General features: G+C 37.6%; 1 protein-coding gene across 9 annotated transcripts in view; it reads left to right on the forward strand.

Annotated features, from left to right (window-relative positions):
• The window catches only part of NLK (nemo like kinase), a 151,136-nt gene that overhangs the window by 102,012 nt on the left and 29,259 nt on the right, over nucleotides 1-19,865 (forward strand). For all 9 annotated transcript variants that reach the window (XR_004960268.1, XR_004960269.1, XR_004960267.1 and 6 more), the window contains exons 4-5: nucleotides 17,422-17,528; nucleotides 18,896-18,981. Coding sequence is in view for 4 of the 9 variants with exons in the window: in XM_036267736.1 (XP_036123629.1) it covers nucleotides 17,422-17,528; nucleotides 18,896-18,981 (193 nt within the window). In the remaining 5 variants the exon portion in view is untranslated. The remainder of the gene's footprint in view (nucleotides 1-17,421; nucleotides 17,529-18,895; nucleotides 18,982-19,865) is intronic.

A 19,865-nucleotide genomic window follows, 5' to 3' on the forward strand; every position in this document is an offset into this window, starting at 1 on the left:
CAGTGATTCTAATTGAAGCACACATGGATTTTTTTCTAGTTGCAAAGGCGCCCATGGTTTTTGTTGCAAAGAAGATGATGAGATTTAGGGCTAACCATTTGTTACAAGAGAAAGCAATTCTCTCTGTGATGCATTGCTGTTTTTCTTTCACATGGAAAGCATTGTTTGAAATCAACAATTCCATAAACCAGGTTTTCATTATCCATGCTATTTAATGCCCTCATTTTTATTTCAGAGGCAGTTACATATCTGAGATCTAGGTTGAAATTTCCCTCCTCTGTGGACCAGATTTTTGGAAGGAAAAAAAATGTGAGGAAAGAGATACTATTAAGTCTCACATATTTATTATGGTTGTGAGATTTTTCTTCTTTCAAACAGGAATAGCAGGATTTCAGAATTAATGCTTTTTTTGTGGGTTTAAGCATGTTTTAACAGCCATTCTTGGACTTTTCATATAAGAGAATCCATGGCTTGAGGAGCCAGATTTGAGGATATGCATACTACAGTTTATTAAACAAAATTCACTGTGTCCTTTTGGAAAAAATCACCTGTCTCTCATATTGGTTCCAATGTGTTAACACACGAAGATGAAGACTTAAGAAAAAAAAAAAGATAGAACTGTTGACCTATATGGCACCTACTTAATAAATATTTAATATTGCAAGATTTCTTTTTCATAATCTGGCTTAGTGTTGGTTTCTGTCCAGTATTAAATGAAAGAAAGAATGAATCAGTCTTCATTATCTGAAGTCAGTAAAGACTATTTAGGGATTAAAATTTTGTTTTTAAAGCTTTCTGTCCATATTTATGCTGTAGGAAATAATCTGATAAAACTAGTTCTTCAGTTTTTCTTCTCCCAACCCAACTAAAGCAGTTAAGTGCCCTATTTTGTTATATGAAAGTTTTAACACATCAAGAGTTTTTCATACAATGTCAGCCACACATTGCACACAGAACGTTAAATGGGTTCAGACTTCAGCTTAGTTGATCAGGCAGAGCAGCCTGCTATAGTTCCAAACTCCAGATGGTGAGTTTTTGAACCTAGTAGATAGCTTTTTCACATAAGACCATATCACAAATTTGCACATGTAGTACACAATCTGAGATGTCTAGAATGAATATCGGTTATTAAAGTGCTTATTTCGCAGTGCTTTCTTATGACATATTGAGACAAAACCTTATCACCAACAGTAAGCATTTATTCCTAATAGTTTATAAGTTCTCCCAGTTCTTATTGACTCTAGCTGTGTAATGAATCAGTTTTATTCTTTCTCTTTTGTCTGAGGGGTGAGAGCAATCTACGTCATAGACTGGTTGGCAGGCCTAAATGTGGGAATGTGGAAAATTGACCTTCAGCACATATTCTTAGAGCAGTGATTTTCAACCTTTTTCATCCCACAGCACACAAAATTACTAAAATTCTGTGGCACCCAAAAAATATATTTTTTTGCTAATCTGACCAAAAAAAAAAAATAGGTATAATTTTTTTTTTTTTTTCATCCTCACCCAAGGACATTTTTCTATTTTTTGTTCAGGTACAGTGGGAGGGAGAGAGAGGAAAAGCGAGAGAAACATCCATGTGAAAGGGACACATCGAGTGGCTGCCACCTGCACGACCAACCAGGGCCGGGGACAAACTGCAACCGAGGTACATGCCCTTAGCAGAACCAATGGGTCTTTCTGGACCTCAGGCTGATGCTCTAACCGCTGATCCAAACCAGCCAGGGCAAAAATAGGTATAATTTTGATTCATTTTCACCGGATGGCTATTGTTGTGTTGGCTATTGTTATTTTTTATTTGACAATTTAAGGGAAAAGAAGTCATTACCCTGATTAGATAGTCAGGTATTACATGTTTTAAAAATTCTTGTGGAACATCAGTGTGCCTCTTGCAGCACATGGTTGAAAATCACTGTCTTAGGGGATTGTTGCAGTTAGGCAACTGACAAGCAGTGTCTCCTTTTTTCTCCCTGCAGAACCTTGGTGGCTCCTCCAGTACATATTCTAGGTATCATGTACTTGGTAGAGTGTCTAAATAATAGCACTCTAAAATCAGTTTCATTCTCCATTTTGATGCCTGCCATACTCATTATTCCTTTGTTTTTCTACTTAACAGTAGCAGTCTTGAGTTTAGTGACTTACATTATAAGACAGGAACAAAATTCTCATCCTCTCTTTATTTCAAAAGCCTTATGATTGGTTCAGGACCTATCTAGCCAGCATATTCTTCTAGTTTGAGGTAATGGAAACAAAATCTATTATAGTGGCAAAGAGCATGGAGTCTGGAACCAGCCTGCCTAGTTTTGAATCCCAGCTTTGCCTCTTGCTACCTGTGTGATCTTGGGCAAGTTACTTAACATCTCTGTGCCTCAGTTTCCTGGTTGATAAAATGAGAATAATAATTGTACCTACCTCATAGACTTACTTTGAAGACTGATTTGGAATGGAAAGACAGACAGACCAGCTGACTGAGTAGAACTTAGTGACACATAAAGACAATAAGTACTCCAATGAGCTTTTTGATGCAAACAGTATGCCAAATCCACCAACAGATGTTATTAGAAAGTTCTCATCATAAACAAATGAACTTTAGTAATGGTCTATCAGTAACAAACCTAACCTGTTTATAGAGAGGATTAAAAACAATAAACAAGATGTGAACTCTTAATGAATGGGTTATTATATAGAGAGGACTTTTTAAAAAAACTATATACTGTTAATGAGGAATGGGTGTTAACCTTAGCACTTCATATTCCCTTACCTGGTTTCCTCTTCCCAGAAAATGTATTTAATATACAACTTGCTAGCACCTCCAAGCCTTTCATCCAGACTGCATCCACATTATGTCTTTCTTACTGTTTTTTTTTCCATTGCCTTTACCAAACCTTTCTTGTTAATTAAAACGATATGACATAATTTCCTCCTTCAGTCTGCCATCCCAAGAACCACACCCCTTTCAAGCCCTATAGTAGTAGTCACATCCCCTAGTAGTAGTCCCTTTCTGGTTGCATAAAGATTACCTAGGTTTTAGTGTATCAGCTAATCCTGAGGTTGTTTTAAAGTTCCAGCTCACAGTTGGAATTTTTTTCACTCTGCTTTGAAGAGAGTCACCAGACGTAGCAGAACAATTTATTCATGCCAGCTCTTTGAAACACCTGTGTTCCAGGTGAAGCCAAAAAAATTCTAAAGCTTAAATCTAGTCTTTTCACCTCTCCATTAAAAATAAATATCTCTCTAAAACTTCCCAGCTGGTGGAAATGAAATGCTATCAGGCCTCCCAATTATTAGAGGGTAATATTGAATAACAACAAAGCCACACCTAATATGAGCTGCTGAAAAGACTCATAACCCCATTATCATTCTCCTGAACTGTTTAACCTTCCGGTTAACCTCCCGATTGTTAGCCTCTTGACATATGTAATTCAGTTGTGAGAATTTAAGAAAGCTCATAGGACTATTTATTTGATCTTTTTTGTTATATCCCACTGTTCTGACTTTATTTTTTGAGGTTGGTAGACACCAGGAAGCATGTGTTACGTGGAGACCCAGAGGTTTCAGAAGCCACTAAATATATTAGGCCTGCCTTAATTGGAGGTTATGGGGAAGCTGTGGGGCTTTTAGCCACTTCTTAGACCAGCTGAGTCTCCTGCTACCAACTCAATTTATTTGAGAGCTGTACTTCAGGGCACTTAATAGACCTACAGCACACTAGCACAAATCTGTATTTTAGCCAGAGTACTACTTGTTTATGTCAGTTTGCTGACATAATACTATATGAATACTATATGAATGCCATTATTAAATATTAAGAGCATTGAATTATATAGTTGGTGATGGGTTTAATAATTATGTGTTTAATTGATAGTCTTTTCCTCTCGTTAACATCACTTAGAGGTGGCAAGAGAGCCAGGTGGTAGAAAATAGGTTTTGTTTTGTGTATGTGTGTTTTTGTTGTTTTGGAAATACAGAATACTAATCAGTTATGGGCAGTCCGATAGCTAATGTTTAACCACCATGGGATCAAGACTTAACATTACTAGCAGCCCTTTACCAAAACCAGGAGACCCCTATGTAGAGGTTTCCAGAGATCTCACAGAGATTAGCACTTTTAAATGCTCCCTGAGTTTCCAATCTGTCCAAAACCAATCCTAGGTCTCTCAAAAATAATATGCAGTGTAGAAAACTTTTCTTGGTCAAAGTGAAAGGTTTTTCTTTTGTACTCATGAAGGAGCTTGACCATCACAGACATACTGTTGTTTGGTGCCCAAAATACCACATGATACCCCATTAATAAGTGAATAAAATTGTCCTCAGCAGTGATATCCTTTTGAGATTGCCTGATATTTCCTTTTAGGATCAGGAGCTTAAAAAGAGCTTTTTATTTATTTGTTTGTTTGTTTTTGTTACAGATGTTTCTCATTTTTCTCTCATTGACACCCTCCTCCCCTTCCCCCCTTGCCCCATCCCCAGCTTTGTTGTCTATGTTCATTGGTCATGCATACATGCATGTAAGTTCTGTAGTTTATCTCTCCCCTCCCAACACCCCCCCCCCCCAAAAGAGCTTTTTAAATTGGTTACCTGTTTTGTGTTTCTTTTTTATTTGTATTCTTTTGGCTTTTTCCTGGGAGGAAGGGGGAAGTGTTGGGAAGAAATGAGAACACATTCAGTTTGGCAAAGGCATGGACTTAGATATAGGGCAGTCCTGAGTTCAACTGTGAGTCCCCTTCCCCCAGTCCAATTTCCTAGCTTTTTGCCTTGAAAAAATTATTCAATACTTCTTCCCTGAGCCTCAGTTTCCTCAGTGATAAATGGAGATAATATTTTTCCTCGAAGGACTGTTGCGGGGAATAAATGAATTAATGTATGTAGGACATCTGGCACAGTGCTTAGCATATTGATGTTTAATAAACTCAGCACCCTTCCTCCCTCCTATAACAATGATGATGATAGCAGCTACCACATAAGCCCTGTTTGCCATGTGCCTGGCATTTATATGTGATTCACATACAACATCTAGACCCTGGCATTAACTCTAATGTAAGTGGCAGAGTCAAGATTCTAACCTTGTCTATGATTCCAAAACCTACACTTACAATGCCTCCCACTGCCTAAATCCATTAGACTTCTCATTTTAAAAATCAGGCTCCTGACCTTCTCGCTTCTGAAGTAGAGTTATTACATTCACCTTTTTTGTGAAGTTTAGTTAATATTTTGAAAGACAGAGCACAGGTTAAGAACAAAGCCTGGGTTCTAGCGCCAATTCTGCAGAATAGCTGTGACTGGCTAGTTCCTTCACCTCTCTAAACCTCTTCACTTGTTTGTATAATGGCAACCATAATAGGACTTACTTCTTAGAGTAATTGAGAGTAAATGAGGATAAATAAATTTAAAGCTGGATGCCTACAATAGGAAAACTCAATAAATACCAGCTATTTTTCTTTTTTTGGTCAAGCTTTTATGGCCATGTACATTGAAATCTTTTTGCTTGTTTTCTGTATTTGATTTTTACATATCAATCTGAGTCTTTTCTAACCTTTTGAATGTTGCCTTGAATCCATCCGTCTTTTTTCTGTGTTTTCATTGAGTTAGCATGCTTTCTACACCCACTTGGTGCCCAGTCAGTATTTATTGATGCTAATGATAATGATTAAACAAAGATGTTGTTGGCACCAGTCCTGCAGCCTCTGAGACTGCTTGAGTAATCATGACTTTCTAAAAACAGAAAAGGACTCAGTCATCTTACTCATAATTGAAGTTCTGAATTTGGTGTCAGTATTTGTTTTTGCAGTGATTGTGTAGCTTTTTCTGCAGAATTATCTTTGACAGTTTGGAGTAGTCAGGTTTGTGGCGTAGGACTGATGATCATTCATTCTTAGATTACCTCCTAAAATAGACACAGCACCATAGAGGTGGGCTAAACAGATACTGTACTATTGCAAATGTATTCAAATTGGAACAAGAGGTCAGAGGAAGCTTACCATTGAGTTGTAGTTTGCTGCCAGGCTCTAGATTAGTTTCCTATCTATAATTCTTCTAGCACATAATTCTTTTTGCATCAAAGAAAAACTACAGTTCCACTAAACACTTCTCTCTTTTCTCTACCTTTCTGATCTATCTAATATATTCCCACCTCATGTCTCTTCAGACGATTCCTTATTTTTGCTTTTTCCTATTTCAAACTCTGTCCTCCATGAACACATTTTCTTCCCCAGCAACGTTTTTGGGAGTCTAGCAGGGTGTCCTGCATATTATATTTGGGCACTATGCACTTACAACTCTGGAGTGCACTATTCTACAGAGTAAATACTGGGGCCTTATTCTAAAGAATGTAATGTCGTCAAAGTTGAATTTATAACCCATTAGTGCTGAATTTATAACCATTAACTTTAGTATCCAGATTCTCGAAGTAAAAAATAAAAAAGAAATGGAAAATTTTTTTAATAAAAAAGAAAAACTTTATGCAAAGAAAAAGATTATAACCAAAAGCAAAAGTAATACCCCATCTGTGGCAAATTTCATTTAGTAGAAAGTAGAGATTGCTGTTTATTTCTTACTATATTTAATGATTCTCAAATTTATATTTTCAACTTAGACCTCCCACCAAAGGGCTGTTCTATATTTTCAGCAATCTCTAGTTCAGAATTTTTTTTTTCATGTCAAGGGCTACTAGCCCAACCCTCTACCCCACCGTATACAAAAAGTTAGCAGGGTGAGGTGGTCCCTAAGAGAGAGAGAGAGAGAGAGAGAGAGAGAGAGAGAGAGAGATATCACACACACATACAAACACATGCTAATTTTAAAAGTTCTCATCCATTAAAAAAATAAGGAATATGAACCTATTCAAGTAAGCATATATGATTCATAGATACAGGGAAATGTTTACTGAATTGTCCATTTTAGCTTTGTAATTTGACTAAAGGGTGAAAGAAATAAGACTTGAAGGAAGTAAATGCTCAGGAAGTGGAAAGAGGCAGGCATAGAGAGTGTGAGGTAGAAAAACTTGCCTCTATGATTTTTTTTAACCTTTGTATTATTTTTCAGTTGTTGGCAAAAGGAGTATCAGTATTTGGCCTGTCATCCTGACATTTTTTCACCCTGTCTAGATCTGTAACATGGGAATAGGCTCAAGTTTTTATGAGGATTAAAAGAGGTGATCTAGCCCTGGCCAGTGTGCCTCAGTTGGTTGGGTGTCATCCTGTGCACCAATAGGTTCGATTCCAGGTCAGGACACTGCCCTGGAAGTGGGCTTGATCCCTGGTTGGAGTACATAAGGTCAGGGTGCATGTGGGAGGCAGCCAAACAATGTTTCTCTCCCCCTCTTCCTTCCTCTCTTTCTAAAATCAATAAAAACTTTTTCTTTTTTAAAGAAAACATGTTCTTTAAAAAAAATTTTTTTTTAATGAGGTGATCTATGTTAAAAGTGGTATATACTAGGCCCAAAACTACTTTTCAGCAAACTGGGATTATTATTTGAGATTGTGACCTACTAGTGACGAAGCGAAGACTATATATAATTCAGGTAGTGGAAAAAATGAATAAAGGTACTTGAGTGGATTTGGGCAGTTTCTTCAGACATCTTTGGATTTAGTTCCTCCCAAAAGGAAAGACAAACTCAAAATGAAAATAAAGTAGTTCTTTCGAATAACCTGCCACTTGTGTTATGAGAATTCATTGAGATAATTCATATAAAGTGCTTAGAAAGTGCCTGGCACATAGTAAGAACTCAGTAAATGTTAATTGCTTTTATTTTTATTATTTCTCAATTTAGGAAATCAAATGTAAGTATGTATGTAAGTGTTTTTAGAAATATAAGTAAATTGCCTATTAGAATGTAATTTAGAAATTCGGTAGTTGAAGAAATAATGGTTTCTTAAGATGTTTAACTAAAGGGTTAAATCTCTGTAGTTACTGGAATTTAGCAATTCTGATAATTTAGAGATTTATCTCCTTAAAGTAGTATGTCTTGGTTGTGCTGCTTTTTTGCTTTTTTTTATTTTTATTTTTTTATTTCTGGTTGCAAGTCTGGCATATTCAGCTCCAAAGCAACACTGAAGGGGCTGTATGAGATTAACACGCATAACGTGATTTTTTTTTTATTATTTTTTTTTGCTGAGAGAGAGAGAGAAAGGGAAGGAAGGAAGGATGGAGAGAGAGAGAGAGAGAGGAAGAAAAGAGAGAGAGAAAGAGGAAGGAAGGAAGGAAGGAAGGAAGGAAGGAAGGAAGGAAGGGAGGGAGGGAGGGAGGGAGGGAGGGAGGGAGGGAGGGAGGGAGGGAGGGAGGAAGGAGAAGGAAGGAGAAGGAAGGAGAAGGAAGGAAGGTAAATTTGTTGTTCCTTTTATTTCTGTGTTCATTGGTTAGTTCTGGTATGTATCCTGACCAGGGATTGAACCTGCAACCTTGTTGTATAGGGATGATGCTGTAATCAGCTGAGCAGCCCAGCCAGGGCATATTGTTGTAATCTTTTAGTGACTGTACAGTAATTGCTGTAAACTCAGTGAGAGCAGTGACGCCCTTGTACACCACTGCATTTCCAGTGTCTAGTACAGTGCCTGGCCTGTGCTACTATTCAGAGTATTTGTTGAAGAATAAACAGAGTGACATCCTGTTTGAAAACACATGGCAAAGGAGAAATTCTGAAAGCTGCCTCATGTAATGAGATAATGAATTTCTGATTTTTCTCCTTGAGACCTGGTGTTTGTAACATGAAAGTAACGTCAGTCTCATGAATTTCATTTTCTCTTTTAATAGTGAACAAAGTGAGGCAAAATTTCATGGAAAGGGTCAGAATCTTTACAACCTAGGTTTGAATCCAAGCTCTGTGTCAGCAATTTAACCTCTCCCAGCCTTGGAGAGTTACAAATTAGGTATCATGAGGATTAAATGAGGGGACATAGAAAGTGTCACATAGTAGCTCCAACAAAAAGTTAGCTTCCTTTCTCCTTTCTTCTCATAGTACATAATTAAAATTCAGTTTCTCTTTATTTCAAAATAATCTGCATACTGTGATGTTATTTGGTTAAGAAATGGGAATAGAAGGGCTAGCTTCTATGGGAAGCCCTTTGGTGAGGTAGAGAGAATACTAGACCAGGAGTCAGGAATCCTGAGGTAGTCCTGGCTTTTTATAGACTGGGAATGCGACCTTGGATAAATCATCCAACTAAGTGATATTCCCAGTGATAATATTTGAGAAAGCAGCAAAAGGACTGTTTTCTACCTTGTTATAAAGAAGCTTCTAAAATGTCATTATTACCCCAAAAAGTTAACTGTGAAACACTGATGTTTCTCTGGGACAACTGAGGCATCAGAGCTGCCATGCCTCTTCTCAAACATTATCATTGTTCATTTGCATCATCCATTTTTCTGAAGCAAATCAGTACATTTTGAAATCCATATTTCATGGAGCTACTTAACTAATTGCTGCAGTGAGCAGCAATTTATTATAGTAGGGCTGTTACTGTTCTGAGGTTAGCATACTACGCACAGTGTGTTTTTTACAGTCACATTTTTTAATGATGAGGTTTAATAGGTGAAAATGGTTAATTTGTTAATATTCTCTTGAAAGCCCTAACTCAGGTCCTATATTTTATCTTTACCCAATGGTAACTTAAAAGGCCATGGCAAAGTCGTTGGCCCAGTGGGTCCGCCAGCTGTTGGAGAGGCTGTCCCATTTAGAAGGACAGGAAGAGAGAAAGAGCACCCTGTTTTTCCTCTTGTTTGGAGACCCTCATTAAATTACTCAGAAACAATAATCAGATAGCTGCTGTTCAAGTTAATGGCACCTCTGAGTCCCTGTCAAGAGAGCTTTATTTAATGCGCAACAGACCTGGAGTGATGCAGGTGCCTTTTCAGGCCCTCATTTAATTTAAGCTGCTTTTGTTGGCATGGCAACTAGTTGAGACATCTGGGAGACATTGTGCTGGGGATTGAGACTTCAGAGGATTTCTGCTAGAGCAGAGCAGAAACCTTATCATAAAGTGGTGTGTGTTGCTTCTAAATTTCTGCACCTACATTGTTAAATCTTCAAATTCAGGAATTGTATTTTCAAATAAATTTGTAAAAGGTCAACCTGGTTGTTGGCTTGTTTTCAAAGAAGAAAAAACTGCTTTACTTGTGGAGTGAAAAATGTATTTCAGCTAAAGCTTGATGAAACATAATCTCTGCTGAGTGGCTGTTTTAATCAGTTTGTAAAAATTACACATTTAAAATATTTCCATCTTTAATGTTTAAAAGATACTAGTGGAGGGGAAAGCATCTCTGCACAAAGGTAAACCTAATGGTAAAGGTAGATGGGGGTTCCTTGTGGTTTTGCCCTGGACTTTCTGGTTAAATTAAGAGTTAATCGACTGATCCCCATTCTTTCTTAACTCAGCCTATCATCTTCTCAAGAAGCAGAGATGTGAAAGTAGCCCTCTTAAACTCTCCTTCCTTAAATATTATAACAGGAAGTTGGATGAAAGGTTTTTCAAGTTCACAGATCCTGAGGTCAGAAATGTGATAATCTAGCACTTGTGTTCAGCAGACGGAACACCGGCTGGTTTATATTTTGAGAAATAAAATAAAATATTTTGTGAGAGAAATTAAGCACATATGCATGTGGTCTTAATGTAGAAGAATTGACTTATGCTCTAAATTCATTTTGAACACCTTGTTTTTCAGTTTCTGAAATCTGGTAATACTTTACTCTGTGTTAGGTTGAACCACGTGAAATTATTATTTTTGTTGGTCAAAAGTGGTTTAGTATTGTCAGTTCAAGTCCAATAGGTTTAGGGTCAACAACAACCTGATCTGGATATACATGTTTTGTAATGCTAAATAAAATGTGTGAGATTTTTTTTTTTCCTGAAATGAGTAATTATTTTTAAAATATCTAGTTAGAACAGGACCCATGCCAGCCAGACGGTGTTTTCCTTTTCGTCTTTCTTTGAGAATGTAGTCAGTGTTAGAAGAAAGCATATGACATTATTTTATACTTATTCTCTGTTTTTGGCTCTTGTATCAGTTTGTTTCTTTTATAAATCAAAACAAGATTTTTTAAGTACCAGCCCTATGAATTCAACCTGGTAACTTGAAAATTAAGATGTTTGCTCTCTTCTGCTTGCATGCACACCAACTATGACTACTAACACTAAAGATTCTGGCATCATAACCTGGCTGCCAGTTCCCTGGGTATGGGAGACAGAATAGACTTTAACCTGCTCGTCACTTCCACGAAGGAAGTGACTTTTCTATCCTGGCAGGAACGAAAAATTTTCAGTTAACTCAGCAGACATGACTGACATTCCATATAGATAAGTGCTTTGTACTCTATTTAGGATTTTTTTCCTGAGTAAAACCTCAAGTTGAAAACACTTAATACAGTGATGCAGCTGTGAAATTTTTGTTTTGTTGCTTTGTTTATTTTTTTCTGTGTAATGTTTCTTTGTCTTTGTTCCTTGAGATTTCCTGGAACCAACTGTAGAATACTGGTACTTCTGATTAAGGCTTAATGGCGCAAATGGAAGTATTTTCCTGGCTCTATCCTATGATTAAGATTCTAGTGGAAATTTTTTTCAGTATATACAAGAGGGTTAATATCCTTAATTTGTAAAGCACTCTTATAAATAAAAATTATCACCCCAAGAGAAAATTGAGCAAAGCACAAAACAATTCTACACACACACACACACACACACACACACACTCTTGCTTCCTCTTTTTCTCTTTCATACTCTCACATATATGTGATCAATAAACATGTAAACAACTTTAAACATGAAAACATAGTTGATGAAACGCAAATTCTTAACTGCCAGTCATTCCTGCAGTGTCCCTCAAATGTCAGGAAAGGATTAAAAACTAAAACAGGCAGAAGTCTATGCTGGCAGTAGTGAGAGTCCAGAAACAGGTTGGTTCTTGCTATAGAACATCAGAACAGCTCAGAAATTTATGACATCAGCAATCTCAGAAAGTAAGGATGCAGGTAGGCCTAAATTCAGGATTGGTTGCAAGCCTCTGTAAGAAGTAACAGTATGTTTAAATCTTCTCCTGTCCTACAAAAGACTAAAATTTCATTCCCTGGAGTCAGCATGAGCTGAGCAATGGTGTGTTTGACCCCTGCCCCCACTCATATAGAACCCTGCAGATCTAAGTTCACTACTGTGTACCCTTGGGCAGGTTATTTGCCTACTGTTAGACTCAATTTCCTGCTCTTTAATTGGGGATTCAACCACCTACTTCAAGGGATCACTGTGAAAATTATATAATTATAATATGATTAAAATTCTTAGTAGAGTGACTAGTACCTAGTTGGTGCTTAAAAGTTCATTCATTCAACAGATATTTGCCGTGGCCAGTTTGGCTCAGCGGTTTGAGCTTCGGCCCACAGACCAATGAGTTGTGGGTTCTGTTGTGATCAAGGGCACGTACCCTGGTTGCGATTAGTCCCTGGCCCTGGTTGGGGTCGTGTGAGAGGCAGCCACTCGATGTGTCCATTTCACATTGATGTTTCTCTCTCTCTCTATCTCTCCCTCTCTCTCCCTCCCACTCTATCTGAACAAAAATGGAAAAATGTCCTCAGGTGAGGATTAAAAAAAAATGTCTCAACACATATTTGTAGGGACTTACTATATGCAGGCGTTGTTTCTGAGAGTTTGGGATAGGCTTGTGAATGAAACAGACGAAAGCCCTTGCCCTCACAGAGCAGGGTTGGGCAGGAGGACAAACAGTAAACATAGTAAGTAAATTATATAGGATAAGTACTAAAGGGAAAAAAATAGAGCTGTGTGAGGAGGTGGCAGTTGGATAAGACATGCAGGGTGCAGTATTAGAATGGTCAAGGTAGGCCTCATTTGAAAGATAAGATTCAAGCAAAAACGCAAAGGAGGTGAAAAAGCCTAGTAGGCGTCTGGGGAAGCACAAGCCAGGCAGAAGGAACAGCTAGAGCAAAGGCCTAACTAAGGTCAGAGATTGTCTGGCATGTTCAGAGAATAGCAAGGAAGAAGGTGATAGAGAAGGTCAGAAGAAGTCCAGGTCATTTATGGCCCTGTACAGACATTTTTTGGACTTTGACTTTTTTACTCTAAATGAAATGGGAAGCTTTTGCAGAAAAGTGACATAATCTGACTTTCATTGTAAAAGATTGTTCTGTGAAACGCATACAAAAATAAGTTGCACTGATGAAGAGAAGGAGCCATGGATAAATGTGTGCTAAGTGTAGAATCTAGGTGATGGATGTGTCACTGTTTAATTCTTTAAAATCCTATGTGTGTTTGGAAATTTTTATGAGAAAAAATTTTAAACTATTAAGAAAAAACTAAATCTAACCCTGATAATAACATTGTAAATTAACTGACGTGTATCATTTTATAGAATGATTCTAACATTCTGTACTGTCCTATAAGGAAATTCTGTATGCCAAATGTCCTTTTCTCACTAACCTTCATTATGAAATAGAATATATTTCTTTGGAAAGAATCTGGTTAATAAAAACCTAAGATAAAATTCATACCTAAGCCCTGGCTAGTTTGGCTCAGCAGTTAGAGCTTTGGCCCAAGGACCGAAGGGTCTCAGGTTTGATTCCTGGTCAAGGTCACATACCTGGTTTGGAGGTTCACCTACCAGCGCTGATAGGGGTCTTGTGAGAGGCAGCCAATTGATATGTCTCTCTCACATCCATGTTTCGATCCCTCTCTCTTCCTCCCTACCATTCTATCTAAAAAATCAATGGAAACATATCCTTGGGTGAGGATTAACAAAACAAAAAAATCATGCCTAAGAGTGTAAAAACCATAAAAATGGTATTTTCTAAATAATAAAGTGACTGTCAATTTATAGACAAAATGTAACAGTAAAAAATGTATTCTGGCCCTGGCCGGTTTGGCTCAGCGGTTAGAGCGTCGGCCTGCGGTCCTGAGAGACCCGGGTTCGGTTCCCGCTAAGGGCGCGTACCTCGGTTGCAGTTTGTCCCCGGCCCTGGTCGGTTGTGCAGGTGGCAGCCACTCGATGTGTTCCTTTCACATCGATGTTTCTCTCTCTCTCTCTGTTCCTCTCTCTCCCTCCCACTCTACTTGAACAAAAAACGGAAAAATGTCCTCGGGTGAGGATAAAAAAAAAAAAAAAAATGTATTCTGGCTATTATATTTTAGAAATCTAGGAGTCATAGGCCAGTGTGGTAACAGTGGGCATGGTAAGAAGTGGTCAAATTCTGTGGCTAAAGTTTCAAAGAACCAACAATTTTCTGTTATACAGTCGTGCACCACTTAACATGTTTCAGTCAACAGCATGTCACATATATGGTGGGGGTCCCATGAGATTATAATGGAGCTGAAAAACTATCACCAAGTGATATCATAACCGTCATAATGTCCTTGTGCAACACATTACTTGTGTTTGTGGTGATGCTTTTGTAAACCAACCTACTGCACTGCCAGTCGTATAAAAGTGTAGCACATACAGTTCCGTGCAGTACATGATACTTGATAATGTGTAAACAACTGTGTTACTGGATTATGTTTTTACTGTATTTTTATCATTATTTTAGAGTGTACTCTCTCTACTTATAAAAAAATAATTTAAGAAATAAGTTGCTATAAATCAGCCAACAGCCTCATACATCTCATGTTTACCATGTCTTTTGATTACACTGTTTTCTCCTGTGCTTGATTTAATCTTGTGTTGTTTTATTCATCATGGCCCCAAGCATACAAAATCTGCTGCTAACGTTGCCAGTAATAGGCTATGTTGAATGATTGACCTGGAAATGAAATTAAAGTGATTAAGGACTATGAAGGTGGAAAATCAGGATGGTTATTGGTCAGTCAGGCATGTCCCATTCCACCACAGCTGCAATCTTGAAGAACAAGAACAAAATGGCGGAAGCTGTTAGAGGATCTGCTTCATTGAAGGCAACAAGACCAACAAAAATTTGAGAAGGGCCTATATTAACGATGGAGAAACTTCTAATGACCTAGATCGATGACCAGACACAGAAGTAGATTCCTCTAAGCACCATGACGATCACGGCCATGTGATGTTGAAAGAAAAGGCTGAGCTCAAACACAGTGTTGAACATACTGTTAACTCTGGGTGGTTTAAATGATTAAAGAATCATTATTTATTACATAATGCAAAAGTGAGCAGTGAGTCTGCAAGTGCTGATGTGAAGACAGCTGAAGAATTTTTTGAAAACTAGATAAGTGATTGAAGAGGAAAATAGCTTGCCAGAACAATTACAGCAATAGAGAGGAATGTTCATGTACATTATCCGCTTGCAAGCAAATCTATGATGAAAAAAGGAACCAAGCAAACCACCATGGACATATTTCTGAAGAGAATGACACCTCCTCAGGAAGAGCCTCAGGCAGGTCCATCAGCTGGTATTTTGGAGGAAGACATTGTTATCATAGGAGATGGCAGCTCCACGTGTGTTACTGCCCCTGGAACCTTCCAGTGGGGCAAGGTTGGAGGTGGAAGAGAGTGATGGTGATGATCCTGATCCTGTGTAGGCCCAGGCTAATGTGTTTGTGTTTCAGTTTTTAACAAAAAAGGTGGTGTTGTTTCTTTTTTAGTTTTTAAATAGAAAAGCTTAGCTAGCCCTGGCTGGTGTTGCTCAGTGGTTAGAGCGTCAGCCCACACACCAGAAGGTTCAATTCTCGGTCAAGGGCATGTACCTTGGTTACAGGTTTGATCCCTGCCCTGACCGGGATGAATGCAGAAGGCAGCCATTTGGTGTGTCTCTTATGTCGATGTCTGTCTGTTTCTCCCTCCCTTCCTCTCTCCCTGCCCCCACCCCTTGCTCCCTCCTGTCCACGCTCTAAAAAATATCCTCAGGTGAGGATTAACAAAGCAAAACAAAAAAGAAAAGCTTATCTACTGATTTTTTTTTTTTTTTTTTTTTTTATCCTCAACCGAGGACATTTTTTGTTCAGATAGAGTGGGAGGGAGAGAGAGGAAGAGAGAGAGAGAGAAACATCGACATGAAGGGACACATCGAGTGGCTGCCACCCGCACGACCAACCAGGGCCAGGGACAAACTGCAACCGAGGTACGTGCCCTTAGCGGGAACCGAACCCGGGTCTCTCGGGACCGCAGGCCGACGCTCTAACCGCTGAGCCAAACTGGCCAGGGCAGAAAAGCTTATCTAATAAGAATATAAAGAAAAAATATTTTTGTACCACTGTACCATATGTTTGTATTAAGCTAAGTGTTATTACAAAAGAGTTAAACAGTTTTCAAAATTTTCAGTTTATAAAGTAAAAAAGTTATAGTAAGCTAAGGTTTATTATTGAAGAAAGAAAAATATTTTTTTATAAACTTGGTGTAGCCTTAGTGTACAGTGATGTCCTAGGCCTTCATGTTGATTCACCACTCACTCACTGACTCACCCAGAGCAGCTTCCAGTCCTGCAAGCTCCATTCATGGTAAGTGCCCTCTGCAGGTGTTTCATTTTTTATCTTTTATACCACATTTTTACTGTACCTTTTCTGTGTTTAAATACACAAATATGTACCATTGTCTTACAGTTGCCTACAGTATTCAGTACAGTAACATGTTGTACAGGTTTTTAGCCTGGGAGCAATAGACTATACCATAGACCCCAGGTGTATAGTAAGCTACCATCAACACTTTTGTAAGTGCACTCTGTGATATTTGCACAATGATGAAATCGCTTAATGACATGTCTTATAACATATCCCCCTCATTAAGTGATACATGACTTTACTCAAATCATAAAACTCACTTCAACCTAATGAATTCTCAACTGCAGGAAGGCTAAGACATGAATCTGTCCTGTTCTAGATGTAGCAAAAGACCTTACCTTTGCAAGAGTTCTGAATTCCACATCTCCATTGCTCCATAGGTGCCAGCCTTTGATCATTTGCCATGCGTACACTGAGCAAAACCCTGAGAACATAAGAGTATAAAGCATAGAAAGCTTAAAATTTAGTAAAGGAGATACAAATATATAAAGTTAAATAAGAGAATTAAGTTGTTGAGATTGCATAGCGACTTCAATTTGAGCTAACCCTTTACACATTTTTAGAAGTACCATACTTTAAAGTAACAGTTGATAGGCAGATCATCATCTTTTCCATTGGTGCTATGATGTCTTAGGGTCAGACAACCAACCCCCTGGTCTTCACACTCTTCCTGGCCTGGCTGTCACTTAAAATGTTTGCTCTCGTTTTTCTTTTATAAGGCTGATTATAGAGAAGGCACTTGGGGGTTTACTTCTGCTAATTTTTGTAAACAGTAAATTCTTTAATTTTGGCAATGTTTTCTTTTCTGAGGGCTGGATTCTCACTTCTTATTATGCTATTTCAAAGCTTTCTTTTCCAAAGTGTTTTCCAGCCTTAAAAACAAAAATTACTCTTTAGACCTAGAGCCAACTGTAAGGGCTTTGGGGCTGAAGTGTCTGAACTCTCCTTAACTTAATACCTCAAGATATGTTGTCACAGAATTGATGCAGAGTGACCTACATAAAATTATCGTGTCTCCTCAACCACTCAGCTCAGATCATGTCAAAGTTTTTCTTTATCAGATTTTGCGAGGTAAGATTTTCTTTATGAAGAAAAAAATAGTGTCACTGTATAAACGAAATGTTTTACTTTTCATTTGAACTTTAACTAATCTGACCTTCCAAGGCTTTTTTCTTTCCTAAAGACTTTTTTTTCCTTTTGATTTTATGTTAAATAAGAGGCTTTTAAGGGTATCCAAACGGTTCTTATTTTTAGTGATGGAGTAGAATGCCCTGTCTAATATATTAGGCAGTTGAGTAGGTTAGTCTACAGAGATGAATGAGCAGGATGGTTTGTTCAGCAGCAGTGGTTTAGTAGGAGATGGCTAAATTGAAAAGTAACTGTGTTCCCTGTGGATGTCATCTTTTCTCCAAGCAGCAGTAGGTGGGCCTGGTCAGAGTGTTGGCTTGCATACCTGAGTCCAGCTCTGGAAAAACAAATGACTGTTAACTGATAAATAATTTTCCAGTCTGGCTTATTAAAGAGAAGTGATAGAAAAGTGATTTAGGCTTACATTCTTGAAGCTTTCTCTGGCCATCAGGTGTAGCCTTCAGAATTTTTACTATTACAAATGGATAATTGTTTAAAGCTGAACAGCTTTCTGACCTAGTAAAATACTCCCCCCACCCTCCAGATTCATAGAATTAAGAGATTCTTTATAAAGATTGAAAAGCATCAACCAAAAGGATTAAAATACATACACAATATTAAAACGACAAAGTTCACCTTTTATAGATGTGTTGATATTCAATACGGGGGCGAGATACTGGATATTGGATCTTTTCTTGTAAAAATTGTGATTTGTTATATTTTATTCAAAGGACAGCCTTAAAGCTATGACCTTTATATAGCAGTGCTAAAGCCCCCAGACTTTTAAAATGTCAAAAACATTTTAAAAGTAGTTAATTATCCTCTTGATTCTCAGTGGTAGAGAATACTACCAACAGACCTAGAGAAGTTTCTGATTCTTGTTGTATCAATGAATATTTGTCCTAGGAAAGACTCCCTGTTGGCTAGTGGGAACTGTTTTGTTGGAGCAGGCTCAGAATCATGGGTTGAGGGCATCAATAGCAGCTCTCCAGTAGCCACACTTATGAGTAATTCAAGGATATTGGTCAGCCTTAATGTCAGTGCCTGGAAAGCTTATCTATACTCAAACCTAAATAAACTTTTGAATTGTAGACATTATCTCTAGATTATGTAAACCTTAGATGACACTTCACTGTAGCAAAATAATAGTTTTTTAGGTAAGACTAAGTCAGGCTTTTAATCATGTTCATTATGCAGTTATTTAGGGAACAATTTTAAATCCTGTATTCTCTGTTTCTATGGTTTTCCCCAGATCAGTGGTTGAGTAAAAGGAATTAAATATCTGCGATTAAATCTGCTTGTTATTTCAGGTTTGAAATATCTCCATTCAGCTGGCATTTTACATCGAGACATTAAGCCAGGGAATCTCCTTGTGAACAGCAACTGTGTTCTAAAGGTAGCTTTTCAGTTTATTTAAATATCTGAGAAAAAAATCAGAATGTCAAGGGAGATTTAAGGAAAACATGTTTTTCTGAAAGAAATACTTAAATATATTTTCATCACCTAAAAATTAACCCAGTTTTCTCTAGTGATATCACTAGTCATGGCCACAGTAACTAATTTACAGAATTGTCTTATGGTTTCCTCATGATATTTTGCATATGTTTTGGAAACCCTGAGATTGGAATTACAATGGAACTAAGAAACAAGAATAGAGAAGATGATTTCATATTATTCCATTATTGAAAGAAGTGTATATCAGAAGAAATATTGAAAGACTAGTAAGCTTCTATTTATATGAAAATGAGGTATGGCTTTTAAGAAGACTATGTTTTTGCACAACTAACATTTTTATATGCTTTTTGAGGTAGCAAAGTAGGAAAGTAGAAACATTTAAAAGTGAAAATACTAAACCCATAAAGGGTCAAATGTTTTTCTACAATATATAGTAGCCAGCAATTTCTCTGAAGGAGTATTGTTTATGGGATTAATTATGGTTGGTAGCCCTCAAATCTCATCTATCAATTTCAGTTTTACTTTTCCTCCAGTACCACCCCCACCCCATTGTCTTTTGTTAGAGTGACTCACAAATAGCAAAATCCACCTATGTGCATTTCCCCACCTCTAATAGAGAAATGTATTAGCAGAACTCCTAAATAATGAGAGGTCCACCACATTTTTCCCCATCATAGAAATTAAAAGACGGGATTTCCTAGAGCTGTGTCACCTCTGTATGAGAAAATTAACGTTCCATTTATTTTATGAGTAGCTACATTATATGGTGCTTCAGTCCACAGTAAATGTTAAATCTTAACATTTTAACTGATATATTTGAAAAAG

Source organism: Molossus molossus, unplaced genomic scaffold (genome assembly GCF_014108415.1).
Source record: "Molossus molossus isolate mMolMol1 unplaced genomic scaffold, mMolMol1.p scaffold_m16_p_19, whole genome shotgun sequence".
Taxonomy (NCBI): domain Eukaryota; kingdom Metazoa; phylum Chordata; class Mammalia; order Chiroptera; family Molossidae; genus Molossus; species Molossus molossus.